The sequence below is a fragment of the Arachis stenosperma genome, chromosome 1 (genome assembly GCF_014773155.1).
Source record: "Arachis stenosperma cultivar V10309 chromosome 1, arast.V10309.gnm1.PFL2, whole genome shotgun sequence".
Lineage (NCBI taxonomy): Eukaryota > Viridiplantae > Streptophyta > Magnoliopsida > Fabales > Fabaceae > Arachis > Arachis stenosperma.
The window spans coordinates 125,542,383-125,555,206 of record NC_080377.1 but is presented as its reverse complement, the minus strand read 5'-3'; the positions used below and the strand labels follow the sequence as shown (position 1 = coordinate 125,555,206).

Genomic DNA, 12,824 nt, shown 5'->3' with positions numbered 1-12,824 from the left:
ATCTTGTAGCAATGTTTGATTGGGTTGATGGTGCTTGGTTTGTGACTTTGTGGGTAGTGGGTACAGTGGGTGGAAGAATGGGGCCATGTATTTCAGGTGTGAATGGCCTACGAATAGGCTGCTTCTTCCTGAATTGAAGTGAAATCCGTGGACCATTAATCATATTTTGCAATACATGCTCGCTTGCAGCTGTGGCTGGGTTTGGTGCGGTTGGATTTGGTATGGATGGGCTTGGTGCAGCTAGATTTGGTGTGGCTAGGTTTAATGCAACTGATCTATTGGCATTGACATTGCCATTTTCGTTGCTATTTCCATTGACATCTTAAGCCTCCTTTTTGATGAAACATAATGTGAATTACAATTTGAACTTGACACAAATTCTTTCACAATAAAATGTTAAGCTTATGCATATTACCTCATTTGTAGAAGTAGACTGAGACAATGAAATCTCTTCTCTTATTTGTAGAATTGTCATTGGTGTAACAATTTTTGGTATCTCTTCTTATACTTCTTTGCTTTAGTCTATAATTTTTGCAGTGTGTTATGGATCCTACTTTTAAGTCACCTTATAATTTCACAACAGAAATGAGTGATGAACTAATCATAGAATCTAATACTTTAAAAATTCAAATGGAGTAGCACCAAATTTAGATGCAATATTAACTGATTTATCACCTATAAACAATAATGAAATTTTGACAACAAAATTCTCATTAAAATTTAAGACACATAAATCCTTCGTTAAACCATTTATAAGACACATAAACTCTTTCAATACACGCATATAAGACATCTGTTAACATTAGCCTAATTATTATACCTATACTTGTCTTACCTTCTTCTTTTTTGGTTGTCAATTGGTCCCTTGAAGTTTCCTTGCATGTCTTATAGTAGTGACATTTTTTTTTTTTGCACTTGCTATATGTCACTTGGAAACTTTGTTCTCTGTTAATTGATTCTCAGATACAAGACCAATAGTTTTTTTTTCTTTGGACGACTAGCTAGTCTCTTAATGGCAGGTGCCACTGGCCTAAGAGTATATGATGCTTGCCAAAATTCCTATAAAGCTTACATAAGTAATCTCTAACCTTACCAAATTGCTCCTTTTCATTTTCTATAACCTACTCTTTAGCTTCCTTCAAAGCTTTGCTAATCATCTTCGGGTGTATATAGACATTACAGTCCTCTTTCATATGCTCCAAAGCTTCTTTAGGTGATAATAGTGGTTATGCCACCAGCCTCTTCACTAGCTTGTTAGTAACCTAAGATCTACTTGTTATGTTGTTTGTAAAATTCCTTTCACAAGTGTGCTCTTTGACATATGTTTTAATTTGAAATCATAGTTCTTGACTGTTCTAGGAAGTTATGATTAGCCAAGGAAAATCCTTTTTAGCACACTTTGCCCTCACCTTATGTTTTTCATTTTTTATATACTCTAACTCCTCTTCAAAAACAAACATGTCCTTCAATGCTTGTTTGAATTGTGCTATAGTGTTAAATATTTCTCCAACCTAAAAATCTACTTCACCATAACCAATATCATCATCAAATTTGTGAAATCTAGACTTCCTATCCTCATCATAAGATGAAATTAGAGAGTTGAATGCTTCTAACTCATATTGATATGACTTGCAATATGAAAATCCACTTCTTCTACTATGGGCTCAGCATTGGGCCTTGCTTCAGACACTTTATTTGGGCTTTTAATCTCACCCATAGTATCATCATAATTTGGATCTTTGTCCTAGCATGTTGTCTTTACCTTGACCCATTCACAACTTCATCCTTTTCTAAAATATATGCCTTCTTGTCATCCCTATATATCTTTTATTTTTTGTCTTCTTAGTTTTAAGAGATAAGCCATCATTATCATTAACTTTTTTTGTTATAGGTGTCACACTCTTCTTCTTAAGTATTGTTGTCTTCTTCCTAAGTGTTACTGTCTTCTTTTTAGGTGTGTCCTTCTTATTCTTATTCTTAGCCCTGCTTTTTGCTCTCAACTCTCACTATTATTGCTATTGAGTATCTCATAACCAGGTGGAGGAGGCTTATAAGCCTTGTCCTTAGCACTCGCATAGCCATCATTAATGAAAGAGTCACTCAACTCTACAGAAAGATGAAAATACAAATACAACTCATCAGTTTTTAAATTTGTCATCTTGTTAGGTTAATCTCTTTGTGATATGGAGGCCATAGTCTAGATTGGGGACAATGAGGTCTTACCAATACATAATCTTGTATTTTGTATATCCGAGACCTTTAAACATCTCCTTTTAATCCTTAAAATTAACCAAGTCAATGTCCAACTTCGTGAATCTATGCACCTTACCGTAAGGTAGCAGAGCACTCCATTGCTGTCTCTCTCAAACCACCCTCCATGGTGAAATATTGGGATAATCTCATAGGACATCTGTAAAATATAAAAGTATACTTATTACAGCACAAATAAATTATAACTACCAGAGATCAATATACCTGAAACGGAGCAAAAAAATCCCTGCTTTAAGAAATCAACCCTAATGAAAGTGATCGTTTTTCACAAGTGTCCAAAAAAAATACATATATTATACTTTATGGTGGTTCACAACAAAAATACTTCAAATAAATAAATGAAGGACTACACTGTTATGGTTTACAAATGGTTGAAGAATAGAAACTAACCTCTAGGGCTTAAGGTAAGTGTTTGTGTGAAATGAGGGCAAAGTGTGAGAGTGTTTTATATGTTAGAGAGAGAATAAGAAGTCTCTTTTAAAAGTTAGTTCGAAGGTGTATCAAAATGACAATATTTTATAGAGTGAATATCTCATTTGGTCCTTGACAATTATCTCGAAAGGACAACGAGGTTCTTAAAAAAAAAAAAACACTTAATTTGGTCCTTGATATTTTTTTTTGGGATTGATTAACTCCTATACCAAAAAAAAATAACTTGGATTTTTTTTGGAACAGAGACCTTGTTGTCCTTACGAAATAATTGTCAAAGGTCGAATTAAATTTTTTTTTAAGAGCCTTATTGTCTTTTAAAATAATTGTCAAAAACTATATTGAGTCTTATTCTATTTTTTATGATTGTGCAAAAACCTAATTATCTCATCAAATGGTTTGAGTCCACCACATAAGAGAGTTACTTTTACACGTAAAATTTCTTGGTTACTATTACTATTTGACGGAAGAGCTAATATAGGGACTTTTGCCTTTTGATCACACATAATAAATGAATAAAAATTGCGTTATTATTTTATAATGGTTAGAGAGTGCCAAATCTTTTAAATAATAGTTAAAGATTAAGATGAAATATTTTTTCTTCAATTATTTTATCAAATATAATATTTTATTATTTAATATTTTTTATATATTTTTTTAATTTTATTTAAAAAATATATAATAAAAAATTATACTTAATAAAATAATTAAAAAATTTGAGAGAGTCTATTTTCTTGTCATTAACTTAATAGAATATTTATTTGTTCAGTTTAGTGACATTGCGAATGAGTAATGATATTCTATTATTAACTGAATTGATAATAGAAGAATCTAATGTGCGATTATAAAATTCTGATTAATAAGCAATATACCTTTAAAAAAAGGTTAATATATTACGAGTTATTGAATATTTATTTATTTAATTTTAATTATATTAGGTGTATTAAAAATATTAAATATTAAATTAATTATAGATATATGATATATTAAAATATAAAATATATATTAAAAATAAATTAAATAATATATATATTTATAAATAAATATATAATAAATTTGATGACTCAATTTTTAAGGTGTATATATAATTTTTTATTTACCTTATCAATTACACCATCATGAGAAGTGAGTCCAAATACACACCAACAAATCCCTTTGACGGCGCTGATTGCGAGATGGATATAGAAAAGATAATAGCAAATGCTGATTTCGAGACTGATTGCAAGAGGAATATGATGCAATAATTAAGAAAACTAACTCTACACGGTGACAAGAGTCAAGGCTTAAAATCATGAACGTGTCACGTGTCTAAACATGTGCTCCTCTTGTCGAGGAAATTCAATTCAATTTGGTTTATGCTTTGTAAATAGTAACATCATCAACTCTTGTATAATGTAGGGTCTTTAAATAATTAAATCTAAATCGACTCAAAATATCTCGTTCATCTAATTAAATTTAAATTAAAAATCGATTAAAATCGTACTAATTCAGATTTGATTGAATTTTATTTTTTGTAAATCGCTTTATTAGATTGGATTTTGAATCTACTTTTCACAATCGATCCAATCCAATCCAAACTGTATAATGTGTCATAATATTATTATTTTATTATTATGTTTACAATTATACTTATAACATATTTAATTTGTTATATATTTTTATATTTTTCATGTATTATTATTATTTAATAGATGTTTTATATTCAAAATGTAATTTATTTATTTATTTTAACTAATCTATAATTTTATTTCTATTGTTATGTTATCGTTGGTTTTTTAAGATATTGTTAAGACTTGCTATGTCATTGTTGGATATTTAAAATTTGATGTTGAGGCTTGTTATCTATATTTAATTTTTAATTTACAAAACCGCAAATTTAATCCAATTCAAACCGCTCAAAATTAGATCGGATCGGATATTTTTTTTTTTAAAAATCATCCAATCAAAACCGCACGCAAATAAACATAGTATTCAGATCGGATGAATTTTTTATCAAAACCGATCCAAACCACACCACAAACACCCCTAATATAATGTATACAGTTCCCTCGAGACAACTATACAAATTACAAATTCTCTAAGCGCAGAGCAGTAACAAAAAAAATTGCTACAATAATTTGATTAATTTCGTGCCAACCACCACTAATTAAAGAGATTAATTAAAATAATAATTAGAGCATGATAAACATGTCAGAGACAGACCCTCAAACTAATCATTATTTTCCCCTTTAAGTGGGTATCAAGGTTTGTTCCTTGTTATTAACCAAAGCCAAAGCAAAGGGATTGACAGCTATCTCTTTCTTATTAGAATTCCTCCCTTTTCTTTATAGTTTACTTTCGATTTTATTTTTAACTTTTTAAACGAGTAAGGGTGTGTTTGACAAACACGTTGGAGAGGAGAGAAGCCCGTTTGAGCTTTTTAAAAGTTTCACTTTGATGTTTGGCAATTTTTATCTTTGTGAACGCAGAATTGATTCTGCCTCTGAACCTACGTTTAGGAGAAGCTCAAATTTGTAGGTTCTGCGTTTCACGTTTCACGTTTAATGTTTAGGAGAAGCTAAAATATTTCTTTTTTACCAACCCTACCCTTCATTTTCTCCCATAAGAATGATACTAGTAACTATTATCTTCACATTCATTCTTTGTAGTTCTTCCTACTTCTTCATAATTTTTTAGTTCCATTTTTTTCATCAAAATCGTTCAGATTTATTTCAATCACTAACAAATTGAAATTTTTTTATTTTTATTTAATTTTATTCATATGAATTTTATTTACGTTTTATGGTATTTTTTTTGTTCATATGATATATGTTGTTGGTTTTATGAAATTTTTATTATTTCTTATCTGTATAATTTTTTTTCTATTCTTTGATGTACTCTATTTTTATTTTGTATTAATTTTTTTATTGTTTATTCTGAATTTGTAAAATTTGTAATTGTAATTGTAATTATTATATACTACGTTTATTATCAAAATTTTGAATAATATAAATTATGATCCTATAAAAAAAAGACAAAATAAATAAAAAATTAATTATAAGTAACAATAGAGTCATAAATAATAAAAATTTATAGTCTAAAATAATACTAAATTAAAGAGTACTGACGATACTAAAAAAATTATAGAATATTTTCTTTTTGTGTGACATTATAAAATGTATAGTACTCTCTTTTATATTTTTATTTTTTATTGTATTTATTTTATTTATATGATAAATATTTTTTATATTATTTTTTATAGTATTCTGATTTTGCAGGTATATAAAATTGATATCTATTTTAGTAATTTTTCATCTAAAAGTGATTTTGAGTAGTATAATCCAAACAACATTTATTTTACTATAATCAATTTTAATATAAAGATTACCAAACATAAATCACGTTAACCCAAACTAACTTATCATCAAAATCAATTTTACAAAATCAATTTTATGCAAACTCTAGTTTGCAAACTGTAATCCAAACACACACTAACTTGTTGAAAGTGTAACTTAATCTAAGTTTTCAATCCATTTTTTCAGTCTAACTAATTTCAGGTGAATTAGTAAACTTGCTGCGAGTGAAATGCAGAGAGAGATGCATTATCATAGACTTGCATCTGAATATTTCCATTGGTACAACTATGAGAGCTAAAACTCCAAGCACTCCAACATAACCCCATTTCAACTTTTCAGCATGACTCTGATTATTGTTTAGCCCTTCAAATATGTCTGCTACAACAATTCCAATTATGGCATACCCCAGAACATGGTGGCATATGTTCCAGCACTTACAATACCCAGCTTCTTTGTTTGGTCTTATACAAATGGAAAGCATCTGAATAACATCATCAATAGCATCCCAGTAAGAGAAAAAATGTTAAGACCTTTTCAACATTAGAACATTAGAGTATATTTAAGAAACTTGAGACCACTCACTTGTATGTTTATGAATATGAAAGCAATGATGCTTAGAGTATGTTGTGTTTTAGGCACAAACTCTTTTGATGATTTTTCAAGCCAAAGACCAAAGCTCCATCCCAATAAACCTAGGATATATCCTAGAATCTGGCACATTATGTGACAATAGTACCATTCATTAAACTTCAAAGGATATGTTCTGCAATACCTTGCTATGACCACCCCTATGGGTAGCAAAATGCCCCACCCTAGCAGGACTAGAATCCCATAAACCTATGATAATGTTCACACAAGTCAGTATAGTATAGTACATCAATTGACAATTAATGTTAAATGGTAACCTATGAATTCTTCTTTCAATTTAGATACATTAATTTAAAGATGTACAAGCTTAGACTGATAAAAACAAAGAAAGGGAATATATGTGACCTTACATTTTGGAGGTGGCGTTTATGATGATGTGGGGGAGCATGGCCATTATTGTGTGATATTTCATATGTTGTTTCAGCAGTTTCTGGCCTTTGTAGATGAAGGGCATTCATCTGAACCTCCACTTCATTGATTTTGGTGTCAAGATCAGAGAGAATTGTTCTTTGACTTTGACTTTGAACTTGAGCATAGATAGGGAGGTAGGGAACAAATATACCTACAAGAATAAGGCTACAGGTTGATATTGCCATAGCATATATATGTCAATATCAATGTCTTAATGTCACTTTCTCAACTTTGTGAAACAAAAGTGAAGTGATTGTAACATCCAAAATGCTAGCTCTTTCCTCACACACACAACTTGCTAACACATCAATAAATGTGATCCCCATAGATTTAATTTAGGCAAACAGTTCCTTACTTCTCTAGTTTAAAAGAAATGCCATTAAATTTAATCACTTAATTAGAGATATCATTAGGAAAAGACACCATGACCTTCAATTTTTTAAGTGGTACTTGCAATAATTAAGAATATGCTTTCCTTATGAAAACTAAAAGGAATAATATCTGACTTGCTTCAATCACAATAACACAATCGGATATTATTCCTCTCTTAAGTTAAACCTTCCAAATTCAATTTTCAATGAACCTTTCTATTTTCCCTCCATGCTCTAGCAATGTTAAACTTCAAATGGTAGCACCAATTTAACTAGGATAATTCTTAATTTTGAGTACTCCACAGTTATTACATATTATGTGGTCTAATTCATTGCATTTGCATGGTTAGCTTCAAACTGGAGTAATAGATTCATTTGGAGAGCTACCTTTGCTTTAAAAGCAATCAAAAGATTTTTTCTTTCTCTTTTTCCTTAACTGGTTTACATTAATTTCTATGCAGTATTTTGAACTTAGAGCAATGAGAAAAAGCAAGACTTATGACTTCAGTTTCCTCTTGTCAACGCCTCTTCCACTTCCACTTCCATTTCAACCTCTTTTTTTCTGTATAAAAACACTTCCTCTAACAATTCCTCCACCACCACTACCACCATTCAATTCATTGTCTTACTAACTATAGCCATGAAGCTCTTCAATGCATTATTTATGCTCTCTGCAGCTACAATAGCATTGGCCATAGTTACATCTTCTTTGGCTGATGCATCATCTAAAATTGAAGAAGAGAGTGAATCATCTTTAAGGGGATCCAGCCGGTTCCTTGCGCCACACTACTCGACATGCAACAAGTATCCAAGTGTTTGCAGGATGAAGAACAGCCCTGGCCCTGACTGCTGCAAGAAGAAATGTGTGAATGTGAAGAGTGACCGTTTCAACTGTGGAATGTGTGGATATAGGTGCAAGTACACTGAGGTTTGCTGCAAGGGCAAATGTGTCAATATATATTATGACAAAAGAAACTGTGGTGGTTGCTACAAGAAGTGCAGGAAGGGAGAGTATTGTGCTTATGGAATGTGCAACTATGCATAATTATTAATAGTAACATCAATGTTTCAATTCTGATTCTTATTCTAAATTTGCTTTTTCCTGCTGTTTATATATATATTTCTGTGGAATAATATGATATTATTCTGGATGCTCTGAATAATTCTGATATGTCCTTATAGTTATCAACAATTGGTTAGCATACAAATTCATATGCTCCTACATGGAATTACAATGAAAGCGAATTCAAACATCTTATTAAACTATCAATGCAAATTGGTGGTTACTTACATCAAAATGTATTCACCTGAAAATAAAATAATAGCTGAGATGTGTAGATGTGTTATGTCAAGTAGTTTTGCCAATCATATGAAATCATTTAATGATACTCTGCTATCATATGAGGATTCAATAGCCGATTTTTTTTATCTGTTGGTATAGACGCACTTCGTGGACCTTTATCTGATCACTTGTTTACTATGCAAGTTATTAGATATTTAGATCACAGCACGTGCTGAGGGGCTAATCAACATTTCCTTTCCCAATCAAACGGTTTCTCCGTAACAGTGTCCTCTTAATTACTTCCAAAGTGTGGGATCTTATCAAATTAAGCTGAAAGGCAAAGCAATCTCTAAAATTTTTTTTCACAGTATTCTTCAACTTGACGGACGAAGAACTAATTCATCAAAGCTCCATTAAGGGGTGTCATTGGTCAATATTAAGCTCTTATATACATAAGACAAAATTCGAATTCCTGACACTTACTTAAATGGATTAGTAAGTTAGCCAATAGATGAACTCAAATTGTTTCAATCTCTAGAAATAATTTTTAGTTTCTCATTGTATTCCCTAACCCGGCAGGTAATAAAGAGTAATGTGTCGTGGATTTAAGCTTCATTTAAGGGTTTGTCATTGGCCAATGAATTACTGCATGCACAAAGCAGAATTCGAACCTCTAACACTTATTTAAACGGATTAGTGGTCTAACCGCTAGACCAACCCAACTTAGTTTCCATTTCTAAAAATATGATCCTCGTGTTAGGAACAGAAACATTGGTCCCAAACCAAAAAAGCCTTGTTGTGTGGCTCATCTTTGGTTAAAATGTATAGGCCTTCTAAAACTTCAAATAAAACGAAGTTTGTTTAACAATGGGTTTAGCCGTAGAATTATAAGGTATTTTGTTCTAAATAATATTAGGCGTTGAACTGTCGAAGCACTAGATATGTTTTAATACGTATTAAGGAATAACTTAGTTTAAGCTAGTTGATAGAATTAAGAACTAGAATCAAGAAATGTCCTCGACTTAGTCATCGTTCACAAATTAAATCAAGTACTTTCCCTCCTCCTAAACCTGAGTGCTTCACAGCAGAGCTTACCAAGTAACAACTAGACAAACTTGTAATGTATCGTAAAAATAAAGTAGTTTATGGTGTATATGATTATAATAGTTAGGGTGATTATATAATTTTAACGATATTTAAAAAGTAATACTAAAATTAAAATAATATTTTTTATTGTTTAATAATAATTTTAAATTAAAAAAAATAAAACTTTAATTTTAACTATATTTAGAATATATTGTTAAAATTATATAACCATCGTAGTTATTATAATTATAGGTACGACAGACTCCACATAAAGTAGTATATGGACCTGAATTAGCATACTTAATTAGTTTTTGACTTGATTAAATATATGTTGAGTCCTAGGCATGTCTATTCAAGATAAAGCGTGCTTCATCGTCACTATAAAGCCGTCCAAACATTGGATTTTCTCATGAACATTGTCAACTATACTGAAATCCCCACATAGCATGTCTATTGATTCATCATATACTGAAATCCGAAGCTTTGATTAATGATTATATCATCTCTAATTAAGTAGAAGTTTATTATTATTTGCGAGTCAATGAAGGCAACAAGCCAAGCTCGTGGCCGCACGTTTTGGTTAACTAAAATAAAAAAGAATTAATATTTGAAGTGTAAGGGTCTTAAAGTGTGTGCACAACCTTCCCTTCACCTATTAAAATCAAAGACATTCATTCCCTTTGTTACCTCAACACCTTAGATCACAAGAGCATGGCCACCTTAACCTTCCTCTTAGTTTCTTCAATCCTCTTAACCTTTGTTAATGCATATTCAACATACAACACAACCCAAATTTTCTCAAACTATATCCACAACCCTCCCAAGAATAAACCATTCCTCAACACCATAGACTCTTGCCGCCGAGCCCAAACAAACTGGGCCTCCAATCCACACGCCTTGGCCGATTGCGCTATTGGTTTCGGCCAAGGCGCCATTGGAGGCAAACATGGCAACTTATACATTGTAACCGATCCTTCAGATGATGCTGTGAATCCAGCAAAAGGCACGCTTCGTTATGGTGCAATTCAAATGGAGCCACTATGGATAATGTTCGAGAAAGACATGGTTATTAGGCTTGAGAATGAGCTCATAGTGAATAGCTACAAGACCATTGATGGAAGAGGAGCCAAAGTTGAGATATCAAACGGGCCATGCATTACAATACAAGGTGTTAGCAACGTGATTATTCATGGCATTAGCATCCATGATTGTCAACCGGGTACGGTTGGCCTCGTCAGAAGTAGCCCTGACCATGTTGGCCACCGTCGAGGCTCCGACGGCGACGCCATCAGCATATTTTCATCATCCAATATTTGGGTTGATCATTGCTTCTTCGCACGTTCTGCTGATGGCTTAATTGATATTATTCATGCTTCAACTTCCATTACCATTTCTAACAATTATTTCACCCAGCATGACAAAGTAAGCACAAAACAACACTACAACCTAGTTACTTATTCTCATCATATTCAATGGTTACAACTCACGTGAAGTTTATAATTAAAAATTATTAAATATATTTTAGTTAAATAAAAATAATTCTACCTACATTTTTCTCTTTAATAATTTTTCTAACAATAAGGTGCTTATTATTGAAGGTTATGCTATTAGGACACAATGATGAATACACGGCAGATAAAATAATGAAAGTAACAATAGCCTTCAACCGGTTTGCTAGTGGCCTAACTGAAAGAATGCCAAGGTGATGGATGATGAGACTAATTATTTTTACAAAAATATTATTTGTATACTAGAATTAATTACTAAAATTAATTAATTCTTAATATATTTGTGTATAAATACATATGTAATTTAATTTATTTTTAATATATATTTATATTTAAATATGTATTTTATATTAATAGCTGACTTTAATAGTTAATTTTAGTATACACTTAATATAATAGTTAATTTTATATATATTATGAAAAAGTTTCAAATGGTGATTATATGAAGATGTCTTTTTAAAAAGATGATAGTTAAAATATTAACATGTATTATATTAAGTAGTTTAATAAAACATGTCAAATTATCCCATAGATTTTTAGTTACCATCCTAGTTTGAGTATAGTCACGATGTTAAATTCCAAATACTATATATTTTGACGCGTTGATGAATATACATACATGCAGGGTAAGATTTGGTTACGCCCATGTGGTCAACAACCAATATGATGAGTGGAAAATGTATGCTATAGGAGGGAGTTCTAATCCAACCATTTTAAGCGAAGGGAACGTTTATATAGCACCAAATAACGATAACGCAAAACAGGTAGCAAACGAATTAAGCATTACCATAAAATCTAACACCCAATAAATATATTAACTGATGAGTAGTATTATATTATTGGTCATTGGATGACAGATTACAAAGAGAGAAGCGAAGCAAAACTGGAAGAACTGGAAATGGAGATCTTCCAAGGATGTATTCGTGAATGGTGCATATTTTGTACCATCTGGATATGGGAATTGTGCCCCAAATTATTCAAATACTCAATCTTTTAGTGCTGTCCGAGCGTACATGGTGCCAACAATAACTCTCAATGCAGGTCCCTTAAGTTGTGTTGTTGGCCGAGCATGTTAATTAGTTTCATTAACATTTCCTCCTTTTGAGGCCTGTATTTGTAACTAGATATCAAGAAAATGGATAAAAATTGTAACAATTTCGTATACCAATGCAAAGTTCTTTTTCATTCAATGTACTTATGATCGTCAAATATATACATAAAGATGGTACGGAAAATTAAAGCGTAAACAAATATATAAGCGTATAATATAAGGTGTTGTCTACCGTACTGAAATATGAATTGTCAAAATTATCTCCAAAAATATAACAAATTTTATACATTACAATAAGATAAAGAATTTATTAACAACGTAATTTTTTCTAAAAAAAGAATTATATATCAGACAAAATTCTCACAAAAGCACATGAAATTCTCTGTCTGTGTATCAAATCCACAAGTTCCACCTCTTTTGGATGGATCGTGA

General features: G+C 31.1%; 2 protein-coding genes across 2 annotated transcripts; both read left to right on the top strand.

Annotated features, from left to right (window-relative positions):
• The first annotated feature begins 8,105 nt into the window (after positions 1-8,105).
• LOC130934067 (stigma-specific STIG1-like protein 1) lies at positions 8,106-8,510 on the top strand. Its single transcript, XM_057863658.1, has one exon. It carries the CDS (start codon positions 8,106-8,108, stop codon positions 8,508-8,510), a length of 405 nt encoding a protein of 134 aa, XP_057719641.1.
• A 2,034-nt stretch (positions 8,511-10,544) lies between these two features.
• Positions 10,545-12,417, top strand: LOC130934060 (probable pectate lyase 16). The gene is made up of 4 exons (XM_057863652.1): positions 10,545-11,255; positions 11,432-11,535; positions 11,967-12,105; positions 12,199-12,417. Exons 1-4 carry the CDS (start codon positions 10,545-10,547, stop codon positions 12,415-12,417), a joined length of 1,173 nt encoding a protein of 390 aa, XP_057719635.1.
• Positions 12,418-12,824: the final 407 nt, after the last annotated feature.